This window comes from Melopsittacus undulatus, chromosome 14 (genome assembly GCF_012275295.1).
Source record: "Melopsittacus undulatus isolate bMelUnd1 chromosome 14, bMelUnd1.mat.Z, whole genome shotgun sequence".
NCBI lineage: Eukaryota > Metazoa > Chordata > Aves > Psittaciformes > Psittaculidae > Melopsittacus > Melopsittacus undulatus.
The window spans coordinates 5,046,791-5,072,581 of record NC_047540.1 but is presented as its reverse complement, the minus strand read 5'-3'; the positions used below and the strand labels follow the sequence as shown (position 1 = coordinate 5,072,581).

Genomic DNA, 25,791 nt, shown 5'->3' with positions numbered 1-25,791 from the left:
GGGGAGCGCGGAGCGTCCTCCCCCGGCGGGTCGGGGGGAGCGGCTCGGCTCGGCTCGGCTCGGCCCCCTGCGCCTCCCCGCCACGCCATGGAGAGGAGCGGCGCCGGGCGGGAGCCGCAGCCGCAGCCCCAGGCCCAGGGTAAGCTCCGAGGGGGGCACCGGCACCGGCTCCGGGCTCGGCACCGGGGGGAGCAGGGGCCCTGCCCGAGCCGGGGGATGCGGCCGAGGGGGAGCGGTGGGGACGGGATCCGGCCGGGGATGCGGTGGGGCCGCCCTCGGAGCCGAGCGGGGGCCGGGGGCGGCCTCCCGGGAGGGACAAAGCCCGAGCACGGCCCCTCCATCTTGGGGGGGCCGCAGCGGCGCCGACCCCGGCCCCGTCGGGGGAGCTGCCCTTGGGGAGCCCTCCGGGGCGCGGCCCCGCCATGGAGGGGGGGGGGAACCGGGGCGGCGGCGCCTGCCCGTGCTCGGGCTCGGGCTCAGGCTCGTCCTCGCCAACCGGAGGGCGATGCCGGCCTGGTCCTGAGCGCCCCCAGCCCCGAGCCGCTCTGCCGGGGGTCCCTGCGGGCAGGGCCCCGCTGCTCCCTGCGCTGCCGGGCTCGCAGCCCCGCTTGCGGCGCTCGTGTTGTGGGGTGTTGGTGGCCCGGGGTCCGCGCTGGGGTCACCCCTTGTGCGAGCGGAGGGGTTGGTGGGTTGAGGGGTTCCGCTTTTGCGCCCCACTTGCCTGCGCTCCCCCCCACTATGGGCATGTCCCGGGCCATCCAGTCCCGGCGCTGCCCCGGGATGAACTCCAGCCCCGGCCCTCGGCTCGGCAAAGCGGGGCTGGGGTTTGCTTTGGCTCTTCCCCGCTGCAGGGCTCCAGCCAAGCGCTCTTTGGTCCCACTGGGCCGCTCGCTCTGGGCTGTGACTAAGCAGAGCTCGGCGGTGGAGCCGCTTCCCAGCGATGGAGGAAGAGGAGAGGCAGTTCCCTTCCCCCTCGTTGCCGGTCCCCTCCGCCGCGCTGTGATTCATCGCCCATGGCCGCCCGGGCCCCCGCAGCCGCGGAGGGGTCTCTGCGGGCCCCCAGCGATGCCGAGCGCCGCTCGCCCTTTATCCGACCGAAGCGGCCGCACTCATTGTGTGTGTGCCCCCCGCAGCCCCCGGCCTGGCAGCCCCCTTCATGCCGCTGCTTGCCCCGTGGGTTGGTTCCCTGGTACCTCGGCTGCTCCACCATGAGAGGATGGTGCCGGGATGTGCATGAACCACATCCCGCTCCAGGGACCTGCCCTGATCCTTCTCGTTTGGGCAGCCTGCATGGTCGGGTAGGCCAGGCTGCTCCTGTCCTGCTTCCCAGCATGGACTGGAGCCCCCATACTCCCCAGCGTGCCGTATCCTGACTGCCAGCAGGGATGGGGTTTATCTCCACTGACTGGGACCCACAGTGGTGTGGGGCAGCTGGTGGCGTTGTTGGGGCAGGAGCAGAGTGTGGCCCCATGGAGCTGCTTGGCTGGGATGCTGCCCTGCGGACGGGCACGGGGGTGAGGACCAAAACAGGGAGCAGGTTTGCCCTTGATCCATGTTTCCCGTGGTGTCTCCAGCCCCATTCCCTCCTGCACAGCGGAGAGGGAGGGTGCAGGGTGAGCTGGGTGCCAGCCAGCTCCTGTGTTTGGGAGCAGGCGGCTCCGGAGCTCCGGCAGCACAGGGATGCCAGCAGAGCTGCTGCTGTGGAGCCATCAGAGCAACGTGATGCGATGTGCGGAGGGAGCAGGGATGTGACAGTCCCGTGGTGCCTGTCCAAAATAGTTAGCACAGCTCCTGCTTGTCGCAGGGCTCCGAGCAGGGACGGGCACCACAGAGCTGGTAGGACACCACAGCCTTGGTAGGTGCCTGCATCCAGTTGTGAGGCTCAGGACCTGAGCTTGCCCCATGGCCTGCCTTGGGGCCAGGTTTCTGTTGCCCAGTGTGATGCTGGCAGACAGGGTTTTGGGAGCTCCACACAGGTCGCCCCAAGGACGAGGACACCTCTTGTGGCACCGGTGCTGCCCAGATGGATGAGGGGCAGGTGCTGCCCTCGCTCTGGGCTGTGCGGGTGCTGGGGTGCAGCCCCAGCCCTTCCCTCCGTGTGTATTTTAAACCCTGGAAACCCCCCAGCTCTGGCTGGGCTCTGGCCACGAGATCCCATCTCCCAAGTTCCCCTTGCTGCTCCCTGGCTTGGCACATAGCTGCTGGCGCGGGGCTGTGCCACATGAGCTTGGTGGCTGCTGCCACGGCCTGGAGGCTGGCACGGTTCCCCCAGGGCTGCCTCCATGTGCCCTTGGCAGGGCGCGGGCACTGGAATGGGTCTGGGACCTCCATGCAGTGCTGCCTGGAGCAGTGGGTGCAGCCCCAGGCCAAACCAGTGCTGCCAGGAGCGGGTGCGAAGGCAGCGTGGCCCCAGCCGGGCAGGCAATGCCGCATCATGCCCCTTCCTCCGGCTGGTACCCACTGTGGGCACCCGGCTGTGCCCCTCCTGCCCTGCCCATGTTTGCCCCTGGAGCTGAGGGCAGTGCATGGAGCACCATGGGGTGATGCCTGACGTGCCCCGGCTGCTTTCTGGCTCTGAGCCTGAGCTCAGCCTCAGGACACAGCACTCATGCTGCCCGGGGCCAGGGTGTGGGTGGCCGTGGGCAGCACCCCCACAGGACCCCCTCCATGGGGAAGGGGGGGGTCATTGCTGTTGGTGGTGCCAGGGTGGCACTGGGCACCCCTGTGGTGCTGGCTGCTGGTGCTTGCTCGGAGCATTGCCCATGGTTCCCTGCCCATGCATGTGAGCCAAGGCCTGGACGTGCTGGGGACGTGCTGGGGATGTGCCAGGGATGCTTGCTCACTATCCCTGTCATCCAGGTGCTGCAGTGCTCGGGAATCCCGGGAGCTGGGTGGGACCAGGTAGGGCTCAGCTCTGAAGCACATCTGAGACATGGTGAGGTGGGATCATGGACAGCACTGGGAAGAGCCCCAGTGTGCACCATGGGCTGTGGGGAGCAGCCCTGCAGAGCCTGTGGTGGGTCTGAAGGCTGTGGTTCCCCTCGGGGTCTTGTCCCTGGGCATCACAGGACATGTGCCATGGCCAGGGTGGGCTGGGCACAGTGCCCCAGTGGGTGGCTTTGCAGTGGCCCCACTGCACCCACCAGCCCCTCTCTCCTCTCCTCATGGGGTAACGATGGGCCCCATCCGATGCCCACATCCCAGGGCAGGTACCGCACGTAGAGCAGCCCCAGTCGTGCCACAGAGCAGGGACCTGAGGTTACTGTGGATGGGGGGAGCTGAGGTTAAAGCAGGAGGGTGCCCCCCTTGTCCTCATGGGAAGTGCCCTGCGGGGATGCGCTGTGGATGGGTATCCGGTCAGAGCAGCCTGCAGGGCCTCGATGTGCTCTCGCTTCACAGCACCAGGGATTTGCCTCTGCCTGGTTGAGCATCCTCAGCCATGTGCCGGCCATGGGGCAGTGCCGGGCTGGAGGTGCTGGTGGTGCTCGGTGGGTGCCACAGGGAGCCATGGGGTGGGCTGGGATGTGCTGGGTGACAGGCGTCGAGGGGCAGCCCCATGGCCGGTTCCAGTGCCAGCAGTGGGACCAGTGCTGCGCAGGCTCCCCCGGGCTGGGGGCTGCAGGGGGGCTGTGCCTGCACGTCTGGGGGGCCGGGAGCTAATCCCTATGGAATGCCATGGTCGGGGATAGGGGACACCCGCGCCGCCGGGCGCAGGCAGCGTTGGGTTTCAGGGCAGCTGCTGTGCTGGAGCAGCGACAGGGACAGATGGAGCAGGGCTGGCCCCAGCCTGTGCAGGCAGCCCTGCCCTGGCCATGGATCCTGCCCAGGGCTCTGTGTGTGCCCCATGGTGCAGGGTGGCCAGAGGCTCCCTCCATCCCCTGGCATCGCTCCCTACACATCCAGGGCTCCAGAGACATGTCCATGTGCTCAGGGACACCAGCCTGGCGTTGGTGCTTCATCCCCATGGGCAGCACCCAGAGGGTCACCTCTTCCAGCTGGGACACGTGTGGTACCACCACGGGTATTGTCCTTGGAGCTGGTGCCTGCCAAGCCCCTGTCCTGTGGGTGCTGATCGGGGCAGGGGAGCCCCTAACTGCAGCTCTGGGACCTCCTCAGGCACATGAGCTGATGTCTGCGTTGTGGGGTGCAGTGATGGGCATGTGGGGGGTGCAGCGATGGGGATGTGTGGGGTGCAGCGATGGGGATGTGTGGGGTGCAGAGATGGGGATGTGGGGGGTGCAGCGATGGGGATGTGTGGGGTGCAGCGATGGGGATGTGTGGGGTGCAGAGATGGGGATGTGGGGGGTGCAGCGATGGGGATGTGTGGGGTGCAGCGATGGGGATGTGTGGGGTGCAGAGATGGGGATGTGGGGGGTGCAGTGATGGGGATGTGGGGGGTGCAGCATTGGGGATGTGGGGGGTGCAGCGATGGGGGTGTGGGGGGTGCAGCAATGGGGATATGGGGGGTGCAGCAATGGGGATGTGTGGGGTGCAGCGATGGGAATATGGGATGTGCAGGATCGGGGCCAGGGGATGGGCTGGCTTCCTGCAGCACAAAATACCCGGAAGGCTGCCGGGGTCTGCGGGGGGGGCCGGGGCTGGGTGAGTCCCCTGCAGAGCCTGGGGAGGGTGAGCCCTGCAGGCACCAGCCCCACAGTGTGCTATGGGGCTGCAGCAGGACCCCAGCCCCTCCATGGGCAGGGGGATACTGCTGTGGGTGCTGTGGCCACGGGAGCTGGGGTGCAGCCATGCCTATGGCACGGAGCGGGGCTGGCGGTGCTTGGGGCTGCTGCAGTGGGGTGAGGAGTGGCGCCGGCCCCTGTTTGCAGAGCCCACACTTTGCCCCTCGCTGATGACTGTGGAGAGCTCTGCAAACACGGCCCAGCCCCAGGGTGATACCGCCCTGGGGTCACCGGTGTCACCGCACGCCACCGGAGCGGGGCCGGTGCTGCCCACGGCGCTGGAGCCGGTGCTGCCCATGGCGCTGGAGCCGGTGCCTATGGCCCTGGAGTGGATTGGGCATCATTCCCTGCAGGAATGACTGTGGGGTGTGGGGCTGGGATCTTGGCACCTGCTTGAAGGTTAGGGTTAGGGTTAGGGGGTTGATGGGGGTCAGGGGATCACCACTGCTGGTCACGGTGCATCCATGCTTGCAGAGGGCAGCGCTGTGGCACTGCAGGGCGGTTGGCACCGGGTCTCCATCCCTAGCATCAGTGCTTGCAGTGGTCCCCAGTTCTTGGCATCCCCATGCGCTGGCGGCGATGGGGAGCGACCCTTGGTGTGCCCCCCACCTGCCCCATGGCACAGAGTGAGCCCCACATGAGGAGGGGACTGTTCTGCACCGGCCGTGTCCTCGAGTGCATTCCTGGGCCATGAGTTCATGGCTGCACATGGGCCTGGCCGTGGTGCAGCGCGGGGGGACATGGGCTGTGGTGACGTCAGGGCATGGAGCCCGCACCCATCCTGCTCCATCCGTGGGGCCAGCGCCGGCGGAAGCGGTGCCGCATCCTCGGGGCCGGTGATGGTGTCCGTGGGTCCCCAGCCCCATGTCCCCACTGTGTGCGGCCACAATGGCAGCTGGCATGGGATGAAGGGCAGCTTTGTGGCAGCGGTGCCTGGTGCAGCACCAGCCGGTGCCTCTGTGCATTGTGCATCCGGTGCCTGGCACCCGGTGGGGGTGCCCCCCAAAACCGGGGCTGTGGTGGGGACCGGGGGGCAGCTTTGTGTGTGGGGCTGTGGGGGGCACAGGGCTGCCCCAGGCTCTGCCATTGACTATTTGCTCTGCTGTGTTCCAGGGAAGCCACCATCCCCGATGGGAGACAGCATCCCCCCCCCCGCCTCGCCTGGGGGTGCCCTGCATGGAAAGCCCCCCCCCCCCGCAGCATGGCCTGCCCGTCCCCTCGGCACAGCCCCCGTCTCCCATCCCCACAACCATCACCCCTTCGGAAGAGCCCATCCCTGCAGCCCTGACCCCCCCCCAGCACCCCATCGGTCCCCACACCGGGACACCCCCCTCTGGGAGCTCCCCCCCGCAGTGTGACCCCCCCCCTGCAGCCACCACGCCATCAGGACAGCCCGGCCCCCCCAGCCCTGCAGTCAGTGCCCCCCCCACATCCCTGCCCGGGCCCCCCCAGCCCCTGACAGAGCACCCCAAAGCAGAGGCATCCCCCCCCGTCCCCATCCACACTGCTGCTGCTGCCCCTTGCCCAGCAGAGACCCTGCCCCACGGGAGCAAACCCCCAGCCCCAGCTGCCGGTGCAGGGCCCCCCCCCGATGCCAAGCCCCCCGTGTGTGGCACAGCCGGGTCCTCAAAGGATGCCCCCCCCCGGAGCGACCGCCCCACCGCGGCTGCAGCCTCGCCAGCGAGTTCCGCCAGCGCCAGGCCCAAGCAAGGTGGGTGCTGGGGGGTCGGGGGGGCTGTGGTGATGCTGGCACCACATGGGCACCGCTCTGATGCTGTGTCCCCACTGCAGATGCACAGAAAGCACAGGCGAGGCACAAGCAGGCGAAGGAGCGGCGCGAGGAGCGAGCCAAGTACCTGGGTATGGGGCTGGGGAGCAGGGCTGGCACATCCTGGTGTGTGCCGGGGGGGAAAGGGGACGCAGAGGATGGCAAGAGCTAAGGAGCTTTGCTGGGTCATGGGCAATCCCATTAACTGCAATGAGCTGAGCTCGGCAGCTCTGCACCCCCAGCACATCGCTGTGCTGCTGCTGCTCCCCATGGTGCCCTGGGTCCATGGGTGCCCCCGGGTCCATGGGTGCCCCTGAGTCCATGGGTGCCCCTGAGTCCATGGGTGCCCCTGGGTCCATGGGTGCCCCTGAGTCTATGGGTGCCCCTGAGTCTGTGGGTGCCCCTGGGTCCATGGATGCCCCTGAGTCCATGGGTGCCCCCAGGTCCATGGGTGCCCCTGAGTCCATGGGTGCCCTGAGTCCATGGGTGCCCTGAGTCCATGGGTGCCCTGGGTCCATGGGTGCCCCTGAGTCCATGGGTGCCCTGAGTCCATGGGTGCCCTGAGTCTATGGGTGCCCTGGGTCCATGGGTGCCCCGGGTCCATGGGTGCCCCTGAGTCCATGGGTGCCCTGTGTCCATGGGTGCCCTGGGTCCATGGGTGCCCCTGAGTCCATGGGTGCCCCCGGGTCCATGGGTGCCCCTGAGTCCATGGGTGCCCCCCGATCCGTGCGTGTCCCCCCAGCCCAGCTCCACTGCATGCAGGCAGCAGCAGCTCAGGGTGCCGGCCCCTGCGCAGCACATGGGGCCTCCTCATCCCCGCGCTCTTTCCACCCTCATTCCCCCATTGTTCCCTCCTCGGCTCCCGGCCTCCCTTTTGTCCTTGCCCAAAGCCCTCCCTCGCCGGCCCCACATGCTCCGGCCGCAGGCAGCGCTCAGCCCCACGCTGCAGCATGGGCACCGGTGCCCGGTGCGGGGCTCAGCGCGGCTGCGGCTCTGCCATAACCACACCGCCGCGGCCCCATCCTGCAGCGGCCAAGCGGGTGCTGTGGCTGGAGAAGGAGGAGAAGGCCAGGCTGCTGCGGGAGAAGCAGCTGGAGGAGCGGCGCAAGCGGCTGGAGGAGCAGCGCCTGAAGGCAGAGAAGCGCCGAGCGGTGCTGGAGGAGAGGCAGAGGCAGAAGCTGGAGAAGAACAAGGTGGGGATGGGGAACTGGGGGTGGTGGGGATGGGGATGAGCTCCATGGGGTGACCCTGGGGCTCCAGCAGCCACTTTGGGGGCTTCCCACTGTGCCCATCCTCTGTGCATCCTTTATGGTGCAGAGCCTCCATGGTACCCAGCTCCTTGGGCACAGCTTCCCACTGTGCCCATCCTCTGTGCATCCTTTATGGTGCAGAGCCTCCATGGTACCCATCTCCTTGAGCACAGCTTCCCAGTGTGCCCATCCTCTGTGCATCCTGTATGGTGCAGAGCCTCAGTGGTACCCAGCTCCTTGGGCACAGCTTCCCACTGTGCCCATCCTCTGTGCATCCTTTATGGTGCAGAGCCTCTGTGGTACCCAGCTCCTTGAGCATATATGCCCTGGCTGGGCCAGGCATCACTTCCACATCCTCTCCAAGCATCCCATCACTGCGGCAGCCTCCTGGCAGGAGGCCCCATCCAGTGCCAGCCCCATGCTCCAAGCCCTTGGCCTCATCCTGTCCTTCTCCTTGGGCAGGAGCGCTACGAGGCAGCGATCCAGAGGTCAGCCAAGAAGACGTGGGCAGAGATCCGGCAGCAGCGGTGGTCCTGGGCTGGAGCCCTGCACCATGGTTCTCCGGCACACAAGGATGGTGAGTGCCAGGCTGGCTGCGGGCACCAGAGCCCCGCGGCTCTGTGCCGGCTGGGCATGGCTCTGCTGTGCTCTGTGCAAGGAGGGTGAGACCCCAAACCCCAGCTCAGCCCCATGCTGCTGTCAGCCTGGGCTGTGCCAGAGCCTGGTGGGGACCCTTGGTATCCCTTGGCTCTTCCCTGCTCTGCCAGGGCTGGGTGAGCTGCAGGCTGTGCTGTGTGAGGGGCTGTGCTTGGGGCCAGCCCTGCTGCCTATGGGGTGCTGAGGCCGTGCTCCTGGGTCTGCAGCAGCCGGAGGAGGGGGGCATGGGCTGTGGAGCTGTGCGAGGCTGTTGCCATCTCTCACTGGGGTCTGTGCCCTTGTTCCCTGGCTGGGCAGGGGTGCCCATGGCAATGTTGTGCCTGAGTGTGGCTGTGCCATGCCCTGAGGTGGGTGCTGGAGGCTCAGCCGTGCCCCACAGCTGACACTCAGCCCTTCTGGGGGTGTCTTGGGGACACCCCCTGGGGTTCAGCACCATGGTTGGGCACGTGGAGGTCTCCTTTGTCCATTGACCGCCGGAGGGGACAGGGACATGCAGGCGGGTGCTGGCACTGCCTGGTGTGTGCAAGGCATAGAGGGGAGCAGGATCTGCCCCACGTGTGCCATGGGGCTGCTGTGGCAGCCCCGGCTGTGCCTGCCTGGCCAGGTTGTGTGTACTGGCACCACATGTGTACAGTGTTTACAGGTGTTGTGTGCCAGGTTGTGTGTACTGGCATCACATGTGTACAGATGTTGTGTGGCCTGCTGTATGTACCAGTACCACATCTATACAGGCGTCATGTGTCTGGCTGTACGTACCAGCACCATCCATGTACAGTGTGTACAGGCATTGTGTGCTGGGCTGTATGTACCAGAGCCACATATATACAGGCATTGTGTGCCCAGCTGTGTGTACTGGCACCACGTGTGTACAGGTGTTGCGTGCCCAGCTGTGTGTACCAGCACCATGTGTGTACAGGTGTTGCGTGCCCAGCTGTGTGTACGGGCACCACGTGTGTACAGGTGTTGCGTGCCTGGCTGTGCCTGGCCAAGCTGAGTGTACAGGTGCTGTGTTCTGGTTGCGCCTGCCTGGTCTGTGTGTCCTGGTGCCGTGTGTCCGGCTGTGGCACACTCTGGGACAGTCCTGTGTGTCCATGGTGCAGCACCTGGCACGGTCCAGCAAGGGGACACCTTCCCCTGCCTCCTCTCCCTGGGACCTGCTCCAGTGCTGTCCCTCACCAGGGTCCTGCTGCCGCCTGCACCAGTTGCAGAGGAGCCCAGTGCAGGTGGTGCTGGCCACCAGCACCCTCCTGGCACTGCCATAGTGACCCAGCACCAGGGTCAGTGTTGTCCTCTGTGCGTCCGGACCTGCTGCCCTCAACCCGCTCACCCGGTGATGCCGAGCTCCTTGGCCTCCCAGTGCCCATGATGCTATTGGGGTCACCCTTTTAGCAGGGCTCAGAAGCCCCCTGGCTCCCAAAGGATGCGATCCTGCATGATCCCAGCATGACCCCCCAGGGCTCGCTCGGGCACCGCGCCATGCGGGATGCCAGTGCCATGTGCCGTGTTCCTGGACACCAGCATCTCCCGGTCCCACTCTGTGCTGCATCCTCCTTGCCCCAGTGCCCCGGCACAGCCGTGCATGCTGCATGTGGGGGGCTCAGCCCCAGCCCCGGGACCTTAATGCCCTTGTGTCTTTTCCCTTCTCCAGGTGCGAGCCGGTGCTCGGTGTCCGCTGTAAACCTCCCCAAACACGTGGACTCTATAATCAACAAGCGGCTCTCCAAATCCTCCGCCACCCTCTGGAACTCTCCCAGTAGAAGTAAGAGCCCTTTGTGTTCGCCCCAGCGCAGCGCTGGGGACCCCCGAGGCCAGGGACCCCCATCCCCAGGCCCTGCCTTGCAGCATGGTGCCCATGGAGATAGGAGAAGCCGTTTGGTGTTTGCAGGAGGCTCCTTGAGGCTGTGTTCAGGCTGTGAGGATGAGGAGGAGGAGGAGGTGTTGGCAGCCCCATAGGGCGCCAGGACGGGATGGGAGCTGTGGCTCCCTGCCCTAGGGCAGCTCTGGTGGGTGCAGGTGCAGCTGCACAGGGTCACCCTTGGGGCTGGTGCCACCGTGTCGCCTGTCCCCAACAGGCGCTGGGTGCGATGCTGTGCCGGGTGTTGTGAGGTTGTTGTGGCCCTTGCGAGCTGCTGGGGCTGACGTTGGCACCGGAGGGATGCGTCCGGCACCGGCACGGCTGTTGTGTGTTGGAGTTGCCTGGTGATGGGTGGTTATAAATAGCCCGAGCAGCTGACACGGCTGCGGGCGCTGGTGACGCAGGCGGCTCCCAGTGTCCCTGTGCTGGGGGCTCAGCCCAGGGACAGGCACCAGGGGCTGTCAGCACCGCACGGGTGACAGCAGCAGCTCCTTGGGCTGGTGCCGGACCCGGTGTCCTGGCCCACTGCACCCATGGCTCTGTTCTCCCCTCCTGGACCCCTAAGTGGGGGCCCCGGTGGAAAGGAGCAGAGGGGTGTTGTCAATGTGGGGTGTTGTCAATGTGGGGTGTTTGGTGCTGGTGATGGGCAGTGGATGTGTCCTGCTGGGCCAGCAGTGTGGCTGGGGACCACTGTTCCTTGGGTGCCATGAGCCGGGCCTGGCTCCTGCGGCGTGTTTGGTGGCTTCGGCACAGCTCCCTTGGGGTGAGGGTGTGCTGGGGGCTGGATCACACCAGGCTGGGGGCACAGGAAGGGACACGGCAGCAAGGACAGGGTCAGAGTGGAGGGGCTGCTCTCAGTGGGGTTGTACCCTATGGGTACCGCTCGCTGTGGGTGCATGGTGGCTGTGGTGACCGTGGGGCATGGGGACACCATTGTCACACTGCTGCGCCGTGCCATGGGTGCTCAGGCACCCCCGTACCCCTGCGCCCGCATGGCCCCATGTCCTGTGCAGCCAGAGCTTCGGGCACTGCGGGGCTGTGCATGAGCCCTGGCATTGCTGTAACCGCATGGCTGCCCCTCGCATGGCTGTGCCGGTGCTGTGGGCTCAGAGCTCTGCTCATGGCTCCTGTCCTCCCCCAGACCGGAGCCTGCAGCTCAGCCCGTGGGAGAGCAGCATCGTGGACCGGCTCATGACCCCCACGCTGTCCTTCCTGGCACGCAGCCGCAGTGCAGTGATGCTGGCCGGGAACGGCAAGGAGCAGGGTGAGTACCATGGGGGTCCTGGACAAGGCAGCCTGGTGACGGCAGAGCCGGTGCCGTGTGGCTGTGTCCTGATGGGATGGGTTCTCCTGCCCCCAGTGCCCGTGTGCCCCCGCTCGGCCTCTGCCAGCCCCCTCAGCCCCTGCCACAACCACCGCCTGCAGCACCGCTGCTGGGACAGGCGGAAGGGCACCACGGCCAGCCCCGACGTGACACCGCGCCGCAGGACTGAGGCCTCGCCGGTGAGTGCCATCCCCTGCCATGTGCTCCCGGTGCCACCGTGGCCGTGGGCACAGCCTTGGGTCCGGGCTGGGCTGGCACCGGTGCTGATGCTGTTGCTGTCACTGTCTCTGTCCAACCGGAGCAGAAGAAGAAGGAGAAGAAGGAGAAGGATCGGGAGAACGCCAAGGAGCGCAGTGCCCTGTCCCGCGAGCGCAGCCTCAAGAAGCGGCAGACACTGCCAGCACAGCCCCGGCTGCTGCCCGCTGCCGACAGCAGGTAGGGGCCCAGCACCACCAGCCCTTCACCCGCTGCCATGGGGGCAGCCCCAGCCCTGCTAACACCATCTCCTGCTCTGTTTGCAGCCCTGGCCCCAAGAACCGTCCCTCATCCCCTGCCACCCCCAGAACCCGTCCGGCATCGCCCAGCCCGGCCCTGGGCTCTCCCCACAAGCCGCCCCTGCCCCGCAGCACCCACTCCTCTCCCAAGGTGCGGGCCAGGCCCCGGGAGGAGCGGGGGGAGCAGGAGAGCCAGGCCAAGGTGCGGGACAGGAAGGAGGAGGAGCGGGGCCCGGCCCCTCCGCCCCCCCCCGAGCCCCCCAAGGCTCCCGCAGAGCCAGCAGCAGGTGGGTACCGGGGGGAAGTGGGGCTGGGGGGGGGCAGCAGGGGCAGCGCTGATGCTGTGTGCCCCCCACAGCCCCCCCGGCCCCTGCAGCCCCCAGCCCCACACCAGGGCCCCCCCCTGGCAGAGCCCCTGCCGGCACCACGGACCGGGAGGAGGCTGCGCGGCTGCTGGCGGAGAAGCGGCGGCAGGCGCGGGAGCAGCGGGAGCGGGAGCAGCGGCTGCAGGAGGAGCAGCAGAGGTGGGTGCTGCCCCAGACCCCGTGCCCCCTGTGCCCCCCATGCCATGGTGATGGACCCGTCCCCGCAGGCGGCTGCAGCAGGAGCGGGAGCAGCGGGAGCAGGAGGAACGGGCACGCACGGAGGCCCTGGCGCGGCAGCGGGAGGAGCAGGAGGAGCGGGAGGCACAGGACAGAGCACGGGCGGAGCGGGAGGAGACGGAGCGGCTGCAGAGACAGGTGCGGGATGGGGATGGGGAGGTGGGGTTGGGATGAAGGCAGGGAGGGATGCTCAGGGCTGGAGCAGCTCCTGTACGGAGCCAGGCTGAGGAAGCTGCGGCTGTTCTGCATGGAGACCTCAGAGCAGCTTCCAGGGTCTGAAGGGGCTGCAAGGATGCTGGAGAGGGGCTGTGCATCAGGGGCTGCAGGGACAGGACAAGGGGGGATGGAACTGAAACAGGGGAAGTTCAGGTTGGGGATAAGGAAGAAATTCTTTATTGTGAGGGTGAGGCACAGGGTGCCCAGAGAAGTGGTGAATGCTCCATCCCTGGCAGTGCTCAAGGTCAGAGCCTTGGGTCTAGTGTGAGGCATCCTTACCTTAACACCCCAGGTGGAGGAATGGGACACGGGGCAGGGCTGTGCTGAGCTGCCTGGGCACTGTGTCCCCATTGTCCCTGCCCCATCCCATGTCTGATCCATCCCTGCCACCCTGCTGTGCCACAGAGGGAAGAGGCCGAGGCCAAAGCACGCGAAGAGGCCGAGCGGCAGCGGCTGGAGCGTGAAAAGCACTTCCAGCGTGAGGAGCAGGAGCGGCTGGAGAGGAAGAAGGTGAGGGCTGTGGACACAGCAGGGGCTTCCCTGCAGGGTCCTGCCTGGTGCCCAGGAGGATCTGGCCGGTGAGGGCTGTGCATGAGCCGCTCTCTGCCCCACAGCGCCTGGAGGAGATCATGAAGAGGACGCGCAAGTCCGATGCTGCAGATGCCAAGGTTTGTGCTCGTCCCTTGTCTGGATGCACGTCAGGACATGGGGGCTCTATGGAGCCCCCAAGCAACCACTGCCCCTCATGGTTCTTCTCTCCCTGCAGAAGAAGGAGGACAAGAAGGTGGTGAATGGCAAAGCAGCGGAGCAGGACGATGTCCCAGGTGCGTGGCCCCTTCCCACACCCTGCTGCCCTTTGGGGTGCCTGCTCCTGGCCAGGGCCATGGCTGAGTGGGGGCTTTGACGGCATCCCCAGGCCGGGAGAAGCACGTGGGACCCATGTCAAAGCAGGAGGAGCTCCCCGAGATGGAGACACCGAGCGCAGGGACACCGGGGGGGCTGAAGGCCCTGGTGGGTGAAGGGCTGCAGCCAAGGTGAGCACCGGATGGGCTATGGGGACCGGGGGGCAGCAGGGTCCTGGCTGACCGCAGCCCCCCTGCCCCACAGCTCCCCAGCCAAGGAGCTGGCATCCCCGGCCTCGCTGGTGAACGGTGTGCAGCCCGGCAAGCACGAGAACGGCTTCTCGGGCCCGGAGGGCTCCAAGGAGCTGCTGGAGCTCCAGCACAGCAGCAGCCCCGGCAGCATCATCCCCTTCGGTGACAAGGAGCCCTTCCTCAAGCAGGCCGTGGTCAAGCCCCCGCAGGTCACAGGTGAGACATGGGCAGTGTGTGGGGCTGGGGCTGTGCTGCGGCCACCCCAAGCTCCACACCTCCCCTTGCCCGCAGAGGTGCTGTGACCCCAGGATGTGGCCCCACCGGACCCGTACCTGCTGTCGGAAGGCCCCACTGCTGCCGCTGCCGTGCTGTGGGTGCCGGTGCTGCGGGGACACCGGGTTCCTCTCCTTGTTCTTTGTTCTTATTGCAGTTTTGGTTCATTTTCTACATATGCACCTTATCAGACCCCCCCCCCCCCCACCGGAGCCGCCCCAGACGTGTGCTGTAATAATGTAGTTATTTAACTTGCTGGGTACAATGTATGTGAATACTGTAAATAGAGCTCGGCCATACACGGGGGCCCGGTCCGGTCCTGCGTGGGGCAGGGGGGTTTGGGGTGCGCAGCCCGGCCCCGCGCATGCGCCCCCGGAGCTCCCCGTGCCGTTGTGACAGTGTTATGCATCCGGACACCCTGTGCCAACAATAAAGCGGACATTGCCCTCACCGTGCCTCGCTGTGTGCTCGGGGGGGCCGGGTCACGGTGGGGCCGGTGAACCCCCCCCATGGCGGGGCAGGGACCGGGGACCGGGCGGGGGGGGGGAGAGGAGCAGCCTCCGGTACCGGTACCGGCGCCGCCGCCATTTTCCGCCTCAGCGTGGCGTGAGGGGCGGAGCGAGCAGTGACGTACCCCGTGCGCTGTGCCCGCTGGGAGTTGTAGTCCAGCTGCTCTGCTAGCCAATGGGAGCCGCGCACTCACCGGACTACAACTCCCGGCAGCCTCGAGGGCGGGCGGCGGGCGAGCGCGAAGCGGAAGTGCGTGAGAGGGAGGTGGTAGGCGCCTGGCTGCTGAGGAGGCCGCGGGCGGAGCGGGCCCGGTGAGTACGGGTAGGCCCAGCCCGTCCCGTCCGGTTCCCTCCGGTCCCGTCCGGTCACCTCCGGTCCCGTCCGGTCACCTCCCTCCCCCGCCGGGCTCTTCCCTTCTCCTGCCCCTCACCGAGCGCCCTCCGCGGCCGCCCCTCACACCCACCCCCGGTTCGCTCCCCCCCGTCCCCTCCCGGGCCTCAGCGCTGCCCACCCTGCCCCTCCGTGCCCCGGCGGCCGCCATGTGCCGGGCGCGGCCCCGCGGCCCCCCCCACCCCCCGGGCGAGGCTGGATCGCGGCGCCGCCCTCGGCTCGGCCTTGAGGCCTGGCCGGGCCTCGCACCGCGGCCTGGCCCGGGGCCTCACCCCCGCTCCCGGCCCAGCCGCTTCCCGCAGGCTGCCGCTTTCCGCCCGTTCCCGGGGGCTCCTCGTTCGCTTCGGGCCGGCCCCAGCGGTTCTTTCCGGTCACGGCTGTGTCCGCTGCCGCCGTCCTCGGAGCCCCCGCGGGCTGTGGCTCTCGCAGGGTGGCCGCACCGCCGTTCGGCACCGTGTGCTGCTCGGTGCAGCCGGATGGGCGCATCCACACGCGTCCCACTCTGCATCTGGTGTGGAAGTGGGGTTGGGGAAGGCGGTGGAATGGGCTTGGCGGTGGCACAGACACGTGTGAGCCCTGCATCATTCACCGGGCGCATGAGGGTTTGTTTCCTGCACTCGTGTTGTTTAGGGAGTGAACGTGTTTGAAGTCTCTATAAGTATAATCCAAAGTCTCCACAAGGTAATGGTTACTGTAATTGCCTCCCGAGTTACTTTCCGAGTGCATTTATGTGCCAGAAGGTGACGCGATAAGTTTGGGATAAGCCATGTAGCAGCTCTGGGAGGCGCAGCTTAACTCCTGTTCCCTTGTGTGTGTGAGTGAGTGAGGATGCCCTAGACGAGCAGTGGGTGGTGGTGTGTGTGCAACGGCTTTTGCTTGGGACTAGGCAGAGGTGGGATACTCATTTCTGTAATGTGGCAGATGCTGTGGAGTAAGAACAGATTTGTTGGAATAATCGGTAAAACCGTGTGGAAAACCTTAGAAGTTGTCTTACGGCTGATGGGCAGATGGAGAGGAGCCTTTATCTGCTGCTGCTGCAGCAGTGGCAGCACAGAGCTCCTCTGAGAGGCTGCAGGGTCACATCAGCAAATGGACGTTTTCGGGATGCTCTTTCCTGAGAGCTCAATTAAATCATCCAATTACTGTCTGCAAAGGGCGCTTGCAGTGCTCCTTCCCGCTAGGAGCACAGGCAGGTGGTTATGTCAGTGGCTGTGGCATGGCCAACGTGATGGTTTGGGTGTGTTTTTAATGTGCCTTTTGTGTGGCCGCTGCCCTGGAGTGCTGTGGCTGAAGAGGAGATCTGTTCCTTGGCTTTCTGTTGCATAACCTGCATTCGTTTGAAAAGAGACGCTCCAAAGCTGAGCCTCTCAGGTTGCCTTTAAGGGAGCATGTTGTAGAGACAGGGGAAAAATCAGTGTTTAAGCACAACAGTGCTTTCTTCTGGAGCATTTGCCCATTCATCCTCTTGCTCTGGCACTTTGTAGGTGCTCAGCACATGGCTGACCTTGTGACACAATCAAACAGCAGATAAGAGGATAAACTGATGCGGTTACTGCAGAGAGCTATCTAAAATGCATGGATTTGTGACATGGGATCCTCTGTAGAGCCTGGGACCTTATGATTGTGTCTACATTCTGTTTAGGTCCTACTTTATAGTTTTATATCCTCTGTGCTATGAATGTTCATGTTTTAGCAGGCACAGCGAGGGGCACACACAAGTTAGTCTGAAGCCTTTCAAACTTAGTTAAGCCTGAGGATGCTTTTCAGTGTGAAACTGTGGTGCTCACTGTGTAGCTGTATCACTGGCTCCCTAAAAGAACAGTGCAGTTTATTGCAGAAGCTTGATTATTTGTACTTTTTTTAGCTCTCTGGCCTTTGTGTTTGCAAAATGACAATTTGCCATGTCAAAACTTAATAGTTTAAGCAGGTCCATAGCCGTTGAACTTTTTTCCATATCTGGAAAAGGTTACAGTATACTGAGCTGGATGTGCCAGTACAGTAACGTGGGGTTTAGGTCGTATGGTTTCCTCTGATTTTCAGTGGTACAGGGAGTTCTTCTGTGTGGCAGGATTCCTGCTGTTTATTTAGCCATATAGTTTAGGCCACAGGCACTGAAAGAGGGCAAAAAGTGTTCTGGCTCCCTGGAGAGCTTGTGCAAGGTAATCCTGCAAGGCTGTGTAAACAGCCAAGGGGAGGCACCAAGGTCTGACCTTGTGCATAACAGCAAATATGTGCTTTGAGCTGACCCTTCTTCCTGGCCTGACTCTGGTTCAGCAAACATTCGCTGCTGGGCAAGCCTGGGAGCATGGCTGAAAATGGCTTTGTGGGTTCCTATAATGGGTCCCAAGATGAGGAGAAGGTGTTAGATTCAGCACAAGAACTCATCTGATCCTGCTGGAGTCAAAGTGATGCCTGGGAACAAGTAGGTGCCATTTTGTTTCTGGATGACAGGCTGGTTTGTGGATCTGGAGTCTCTCTTGCCATAAAGGAAAATAACCTTCCCCTCTTCCCAGTGAAATGAGAGTATTGGCAGGGGCTAAACAGTGGAGGTAGTCACTGCTATTAGGTTTGAGAAAGTGAAGAGGGCCTGCTTAATTTAGCTTTATCATGTCAGAGCTATGAATAGTAAAATCATGAGATTCCATTTCATGCCAGCTGGGAATGGTGTTTGCGCTGTTGCACTCCATGGTAACCGGAAGCTCTGGTGTCCATTAGAAGGACTCATGCTGGCACCCAGAGGTGACACCCAGCCCTGCTGCGGGGGGGTGATGGTGATGGTGTGTGTGTCCTTTCCTAAGGAAGTTTTCAGTCAGTGTCCTTTTTGCCTATCCCATATACAAATACTTTGTCCATCTCCCCCCTGTCCTCTGCTGCAGGAGAGCAAGGCCTCTTTGCAAAGCCCTGCTCCGCAGCTACTACTCCTTTAATACAAGAGCAAATGGACTGCTCATAATTTCATCTCCACATTTGTCACCAGGCCATTTTTAGCCTGCCATGATTTACAGTGTGAGGTGGCTGTACAAACCCCCCCAAAGTCCCTGCTGTAACACCAGGGTTTGAGCAGTCCTCCCTGCTGCTGCCTGCATTTCCCTTTTACCTTTGCTTGAGTGAAAGGAAGAAGGGAAAGCGTGGCAAGGAACCCCAGGGGTTTCTCTGCTCTGAGAGCACCAAAGGTGATGGCTTGAGGGGGTGTTGAGCTGAAATCCTGTTTTCAGGGGAATTAGGCTCTGTATTAATGATGTTAAGTTCACAGAAGGCTGCACACGTGATATCTTGTGAGCATTGTGTACCTGCTTATTTCAGGCCCTGTGTATCTGTGTAGATTATCACAGTTAATTGCTCCTATAGGGCTGTGGATGAGATCGGTTTCCTGAGCTAAGGATCTGTGCATGCACTATCTGATTAAGTAATTTTGTCAGCCTTATTTTACTGGGAAGTGATGCTGGGATGAATGGCTGAAACCAGTATGCTTCCTTGTGCTTGTAAAATGGGACAATTTGCCAGTATCTTGGTTGTCTTAAATTTGTTTTTCTCTTTCTTAGGTGAGAGTTCAGTCGCTTCTATTAAAGCAGATTCAGAAACATCATTGATGGGAGACTTTTTCAAGGTATGGAAATACAGCACTGAAAACTGTTTGAATAAGATTATTCCATACATACAGGATTTCCATGGGCAAGCACTTACCTCTGTTTCATAGCTCAATAGAGTATAGGGGTAGCATGTTCTGATGGCTTGTGCTTACAATAACTCTGATTTCTAAGTATTTTAAAGAACTTTTAATGTTACACCAAGTTAGGGAAATAATTTTCCTTATTTTCCTCTGAGGTTACAAGATTCAAGTTAAGGTAGAGAGAAATCAAGCACTGTCTTGAAAATAAACATGGGAATGATTTTACTTTTTGCAGCTTATAAATGCAAGTTGCTGGAGTTTGTCTTTCCATAGGTTAAATGTGTGAGGAGCAGGAATTAGTTAGGACAGATTCAGTTTTGGCTGCAACTGCACTGGGTATTTCAGGAGATATTCCAAAGAGCCTCAGTTCAGTTGTTTTTTACATTATTTCCACGCTTTTGGAAGTGCATTGTGGGCACTGTAATAAAGGAGATGTTGGTGTGCAGAACCTGCTGGGTTCTTCAGAGAAGCATCTGATTTTTCTGCTCATCTCTTCCCAGGTTGGATAGGTTTGGAAGCAAAAAGGTGATGAAAAAGGTTTTTGGTTTGTTTTTTTTCCTCTTGTTATTATGGATGTTTTTCTTCTGTGTTTAACAAAAGATCCAAGTGCCTGACTTGTAACAAAACCATCCAGGTTTCTAAGCAGCTTTTTGTCATATTTGTATTCTCCGAGCTCCCTGTCACTAAACTGAACGCCAACACAGGACATTTTAAGCTCAAAGATACAGAAAATACTTTTCTATCAGGGAACTAGGATCAAAATTCAAGTCATCAATTGGTGTGTCGAGCTGGCCAGATGCTTTGGGAAGGATTGTTGAGCACTGCATTCTGTACAATCAGTCCTGTAGCTAGTCTTCCAACCCTTCTATAGAACCTGCTTCTAATCAGAACCCAGAGCTGGAGCTCAACGTTAAACTCCTTTAGGGATTAATTTAATTGTGTGAAGGAAAATAATCTGAATTTTAAAAGCATACAGACTAGAGAGAAGCTGGAACTGCTGCTGACAAATTAGTACCTCTCTTGCTGTGGCAGATTAATCAGAACGTTGTTTCCCCACAGCGTGCTTGGCATGTGTTAAAATAAAACACACTGGTTTGGGTTTATTTAATTGTTTCTTTAGTTTTAGCTGTGTTGTCCAGGAAAAGTTTTGTTAAGGAGGCTGGTAGGTGTAGTCATAGGCTTTAGTGGAACTTGTGTCCTTAATCTCCCGAAAACACACATTGGATGCTTGATCTAGAAAGGGAAATTGTTCTGCTTTTTGTTACCCGAAGGAAATTTGAACTGCTTGATGTAGAAGTAGCATTTAATTTGCAGGCCAATGGGCTGGCAATGGGAGCTAAGCAGGTGGCTCTTTTTTCTGCTTCTGAAGTGCTCTGTTGCTATCAAGACCATTCAGGTTTGATCTTGCACCAGAAAATAGCTTGAAAGGGAAGAATTCAGTAGAAAGTGAGATGATTAGACTTTGATTCCTAAACTAGCAAAGCCACCATGTGCTTTTTGTACTCTCTACGTTACTGCTGGCGCTCCCAGTGTGCTCTGACACGCAGATAGCAGCAACTTTTTTCCACTTCAAGTAAGTTCACAGCAAAACCTCATGCAGCTGCAGCCCAAAGCTTGTTGGGAAATAGATTTTACATAGCTATCATGCATAGCAAGGTTCGTTTGTCGTGCTTCTGGGCTGCTCTTTTAGAGCAGGAGCTTTAGGTCACTGCAGTGTATCGATGGTTGTCAAACTTCACGGATGCAGGAATACCCTTTTCAGCTTTTAAGCTAATGTAGGAATTTGTGGTTGATTTGCTTTTTGATAAAGGCAATAGGTCTGGGACCTGCAAGGGGAGAGCAGATGTCATGTGCCTTTGTGCTCGCCATGGGTGGGTTGGAGCAAGGCAGGTTTTGGAGGTTGTTCTGCATGAGCTGCCAGTGGCAGCCTCAACAGGTGCAAGTGCTGCTTGGGCTGCAATTCCTTCCAGGGAATTCATGTGTGCTATGAGAAATATCCTCCTGGGGCACTTGCTGCACAAAGGAAAATAACAGTTCTTCTATTCTTTGTTAGATCCATGTCTAGAAAACAAAACTCACTCTGATTTGACACCACTGTCCGGCTGCTCTTTCTAAATGTATTATTAAGCCCAAGTGCAAGAGGAAGTGCTACATTAGACCAAATTTATTGCGTGTATTCTTTACATGAGCCCAGTAGGTCACATTTGGCTTTTTAAACCATTTTTTGCCATATTGGTGGTGTTTGGTGTTCATGTAGCAGTTTGGTACTGGGCACAGTGCAACTGCTGTGCTGTAGGGAGTTATTCAAACAAGATCGTGCTGAAATTAGTTTTAGAAGATGCTGACAGTTAGTTACTCTTGTGTTTTGACACTTTTTAGTTCCTACAGTTTGTTATTGTATCTTAACTAGTATACTACTAGATAATATTGCAGGTGTCACTTACCTCCTCTACTGCTCTGGGAGGGAGGAGAATTAAAAATGCACAAAACCAGTGACTTTTAGGGGGTTGTGAATTACAAGATCACCTATAGGACTGGGGTTTGAATTGCTTGATCAGATTTCCTGCTTCTGCTAGGCCTGGATTATGCAATTTCTACTGTTTATCAATAGCTAATTTTCTTTCTTTCTAAGAGAGCACAGTGCTGACACTTCTGTTTGTGCCAGCATTTTGCAGTATCTTGGATATCTTTGTGAAGTATGAATTGAGATATAGGGTCAATCAGCAATAATTTTTATCTTCTGAGGGTTTAAGTTGTAAAAAGGCAGTTCCTCAGATAGGACAAAGGGCGCCACTGTTTAAATTGATGTAAGCCTTTTAGGTATCTTATCCAAGCATTAAAAAGCTTGTTTTGTGGGAAATAAACTCCTTCTACTGTGTATTTCTGTGACTTTTTTCTAGGTGTACTTTTGTAGTGGTTGCTGCTGCCTTATTATGCAGCGTAAGATGTTCTGTGGGATTTCTTCCCCCCTTCTTTAGAACGAATTAATCTTGTTTGGGTTTTGGAGCTCAGGATTAGGAAGTGTAGGGCCAGCTGAAGGAGAATTAATGGTTTTGTTCCCTGATAATGAAAGCTGTCAGGAGCAAATACTGCAGCACTTGGGCTGCTTCACCCAAACTGCATGCTTGTGCTGGTGAACACTAAATGGGTGTCAAGGTGCCCAGGAAGGAATGTTTTCTCTACTGAGATGCTATCTTGTTTGCTTTGGGTCTTACAACAAAACAAGCCATAGCAGTTTCATTAAATGCTGGCCAGAAAGAAACAAGGTCATTGTTGTTTTCCTACCACAATTACGCAGAGCTTTCTACAGATGCTTTTACAAAACCAGTTAATATTTGCAAGTGACTGGTTTGTAAACACTCTGCTAAAGTGAAACCACTGTGACGGGTTTCACAGCGCTGGGCACGCTTCTGAGGTATGCACATAGACTATTCAACTTGGTTCCAAATGTTCCTAGTGTTTTTACTCAGGGTATTACAGGCAAATCAACTGCTGTTTCTGGTAGGGACACCTCTGCTGTGTTTGTCTCTAAGCTGGCAAGTGTGGTGCTGCATGGTGCAGCAATCCTCGACATGCTGGAGAGGGAGTGATTTCAGCTGTAACGTTCTGTGAGGTGGCTTTTCTGTGGTGGCTCTGTTCTGCTTTAACATCTGTTGTGAAAGGTCTGAAATAATGATGAGTCCTGCTTGAAAGACTTCAAGAAAGGAGTGGAAGATGGAAAGAGACAGTCATAAAGTAACAGAGGCCAGCTGGAAACAGGAAACAAATTCCTGGAAAAAGGCATTGTGAAAACAAGAAATGTTCTGCATTTGACCCAAGTCTTGGCATATAGAAATGTTCTGTACAGTGTTCTGGAATAAGAAACTCCTGGACTATGATTTCTGCTCCAGCAGAGAGCGTAGAGCACGTTTCCTGCTTTTCTTTCCATATCTGGAAGAAAGTTTAGCTCTTCTTGCTTGTTGTCTGCATCTTGGTTCATTATTTTTGTGGTGGTGCTCTAAACATGAGAACAGAGTTCTACAAAGGAGAATTCAGCTGTTTATCTGGCTGTCACCTGTGTGCAGTGGGAATGGTGGTGCCTGGGGAAGAGGCAGAAGAACCCCCACAAACACCAAGTGTTTTACCACAAAGCAGGATGTGGAGGTTCTGGCAGTTATGTTTTCCTAGTAGCCCTTGTGAAAGTCTGAAAGTCAAAGGTCTTGTTAAAGTAAAAGACAGGATTTCTCTCTTCTGTGGAGGTTTAGATGGATGGATATGACAACAGCAGCATCAAGTCGGTGGTGTGGTGTTCTTTATTTGGCTATTTCCAAAGACTGGTAAGCATGGTTTAGAGCACACTAAACATCTTGGGTGAGAATAGGATGAAATCACCATTCCAGAGAAAGTCTAATCTTCAGGTAGCCTTGAATCCTTTTTCAGTTAAGTAAATGAAGAAATCAATAGCTTTAAAGAAGTTTATTTTATGGTTGAACCAGAGTAAATGACATTCTTGCTCTTAGAGCAGAGGTTTAATAACATGAAGTGGTTTATGAGTGTTTACTGTTGTTTTCTCTCTTAAACCTTGCACCCCTCTTGCAGTGCATGGAAGGACACTGAAATGTAACTGCAGACCTGTCAAATGAGCTCCCTGTGGGGTGGTGGCACCCCTGGAAGATGGAGATATGCTGCTGCATGAATTTATCAGGAAAACAATTGTTTCTCTTGGCTTGTGGATTCTTTTGACAATATGGGAAAATCCATAGTCCCAAATCCAGTAAGACTGTATAAATGAGCTGAGAGAAGTTAACTTCCATACAGCTATACAGATGTAATGGTAGCAATTAGCGTGTATGTAACAGGAGAGGGGATGGGAGGAGGAGGAGGAAGGAATAAGTAGACTTAAAATTGTGAAAGCTTGAATAACCATTTAAAAAACTCTGTTCTTCATAAAAGCACATGATGAATATTCATGGTGAAGTGGGTGATGAACCTTTGCAATGTATGTGCTCTTTCGAAGTACTTCAGCTCCGATGGCCATTTTGGGTACAGCACTGGATGACTGCTTAAGGAAGCTCGACTCCTGTTGATCAGGGGTGGCAGCAGGTACAGCATTGTATGTACAAAGATGTTTCAATGCATTTTATTCTCATTTCAGGTTTGCTTCCTGATTTCATAACTGACAGAGCTGAGACAGTGAAACCTGACTGTTGCAGGGTGCAAGGTGTGAACCTGCTCAAGCAGGTAGGGACACAACAGAAAATAACACCTTCAAAAGTGCTAAAACTGCCTGTTTTGGGATTTGGAATATGCCTTCTTATATCCCTCCTATCCTGGCCATACAGCAAGTTGACCTGTATCAGTTGAATTCTTTTTTCATTGCTAATGTTGCTGTGCAAAAAGGAATTAATGAGGTTCTGAAGAAGGAACTCATCCTCATATCTTAGAATGTTTTTGGCTTCTCTTTCCAAATAGCTGGTAAATATAAAGGTAAAATAGATCAATTTTGTGAAATAATGTGGGATTCCTGGAAGAAGTGATCATAAAAATTCTCCATAACTATTCTGAATAATGAATTTCTGAAGCTGTGGTACCTGTGCAAGTGTCCAGCAATAAGAGACTCTTGACAGTGACTTCTTTTCATTGCTGTGGAGCAGAGGTGAGTTCTGTTGGGAGACTTCAAACAGGTAAAACATTAACTTTCCTGGCAGTGTTCCATGAGAAAAGTTTGTTCTCTGAACAAAGTCCCTTCTGGTGGCTTCCTAGGAGCATTTGCTGTTCTCTCATTTTCACCTTTGAGTGGTGTGCTGGATTGCCGTGGAGCTTTAGAAACAGAGAAGGCAAACGTTGCTGCTTGAAATTGCCTCCATATTTTGGGAAACACTCTTGTGAGGGGCTTCCAGGCTGTTGGTTCTCCATCGCACACCCCCTCGTGTTTGTCAGCAGGGCTTGTATGAATGGGGTCACAGAATTAACCTGGATTAAGAGTATTCTTATAAAGCAGAACAGTAGTAACTTCCGTCATAGCATGGAGTAAGTTTAGGTTGTAGATGAGTAATTCAGTGCATTGGCAAGTTGGGAACCTTCTACATGGGCCTTGTTGCTAAGGTAGTAATTAGTCCAAGTACACAATGACAGAAATATCCTGAGAGACATCTGTGTTAATTTTCATTCTAGTTCTTTTAAGGAGTAGAAGTGGATCTGCAGAAATCCATCCACAAAGGTTAAACATCAAAGAGGGCTGACTTTGGCCTTTGTCTCCAGTTGTTAGATGACACTTGTTGCTTACAATTAGCAGTATGGGTCCTGTTTGGATAAGATCCTTAGAAACCAGGACTTTATTGCTTTTTCTCTGTAGATGTTAAAGATTCACAACAGTTTTGTGATAACAGAAGTCTTTTAGTTCTTGAGTAGAACTCATTTCTACTGTATTGCCACCTCTGTAAGAGTCTCTCTCTCTGAAAGGCACCATTTGTAGCATGGCAAAAAAGTTCTTTTAAAGCAGCTCAAGAACTTCCAGAATGAAGTAGCTTCTGTGAGTGCTGGCAAAACAATGTGCAGAACTGCTCAGCTTGTGTTCTCTGCTTTACTTCACAAGAAAGAGGTTTGAAGAGTCTGTGTGCCTTTGGGATCAGGGTGGGAAATCCTTGATGCCAGAAGGGGCATAGCAGCAATGTGGCAATATTCTCCTGTGAGAAGTCAAATTCACTTCAGTTACTGATTGGTATCAAAGACTTGCACAGCCCAAGCAAACCCTCTGCCTTTACTTTCCATAATCTGTAGAAGAAGGACTCAAAACAGTTGAATCATAGAAACGTTAGGGTTGGAAAGGACCTTAAGATCGTATAGAGATGTTTCCCAGTTTCAGTCTTGCTGTTCAGTGCACTGTCAATTCACTTTGAGCAGGCTAACCAACTGGTTGTTAGATTGACTCTTTGCTCCACTGACCAGCTTCAGTGATTTCAGATCTGGCTTGTAGTAAATGCACCTGCTTTTAAATCTGTGTCATAGCAGTGCATTTAGCAAACTA

At 57.8% G+C, this 25,791-nt stretch overlaps 2 protein-coding genes across 3 annotated transcripts in view; both read left to right on the top strand.

Moving 5' to 3' along the window:
- Window positions 1-5,445: 5,445 nt before the first annotated feature.
- MAP7D1 (MAP7 domain containing 1) lies at window positions 5,446-14,665 on the top strand. The gene is made up of 17 exons (XM_034069410.1): window positions 5,446-5,530; window positions 6,055-6,393; window positions 6,474-6,542; window positions 7,480-7,643; window positions 8,163-8,277; window positions 10,006-10,116; window positions 11,354-11,476; window positions 11,573-11,715; window positions 11,841-11,971; window positions 12,058-12,317; window positions 12,389-12,554; window positions 12,623-12,770; window positions 13,254-13,358; window positions 13,463-13,516; window positions 13,615-13,672; window positions 13,765-13,882; window positions 13,956-14,665. Exons 1-17 carry the CDS (start codon window positions 5,446-5,448, stop codon window positions 14,242-14,244), a joined length of 2,478 nt encoding a protein of 825 aa, XP_033925301.1. The 3' UTR covers window positions 14,245-14,665.
- A 274-nt stretch (window positions 14,666-14,939) lies between these two features.
- THRAP3 (thyroid hormone receptor associated protein 3) overlaps window positions 14,940-25,791 on the top strand; it is a 29,105-nt gene continuing 18,253 nt past the window's right edge. The window contains exons 1-3 of one of the 2 annotated variants that reach the window (XM_031043256.2): window positions 14,940-15,036; window positions 18,658-18,722; window positions 23,920-24,005. The gene's annotated coding sequence lies outside the window, so the exon portion shown is untranslated. Of the gene's footprint in view, window positions 15,047-18,657; window positions 18,723-23,919; window positions 24,006-25,791 lie in introns of both variants that reach the window. The other variant, XM_031043257.2, reaches the window with a different exon arrangement.

Coding starts and splice junctions, on each gene's coding strand:
- MAP7D1 (XM_034069410.1), top strand. CDS start 5,446: ATGGAGCCCGCACCCATCCTGCTCCATCCGTGGGGCCAGCGCCGGCGG. Junction 13,359..13,462: donor AGCGGCTGGAGAGGAAGAAG/GTGAGGGCTGTG, acceptor TCTGCCCCACAG/CGCCTGGAGGAGATCATGAA. Junction 13,673..13,764: donor GGAGCAGGACGATGTCCCAG/GTGCGTGGCCCC, acceptor CGGCATCCCCAG/GCCGGGAGAAGCACGTGGGA.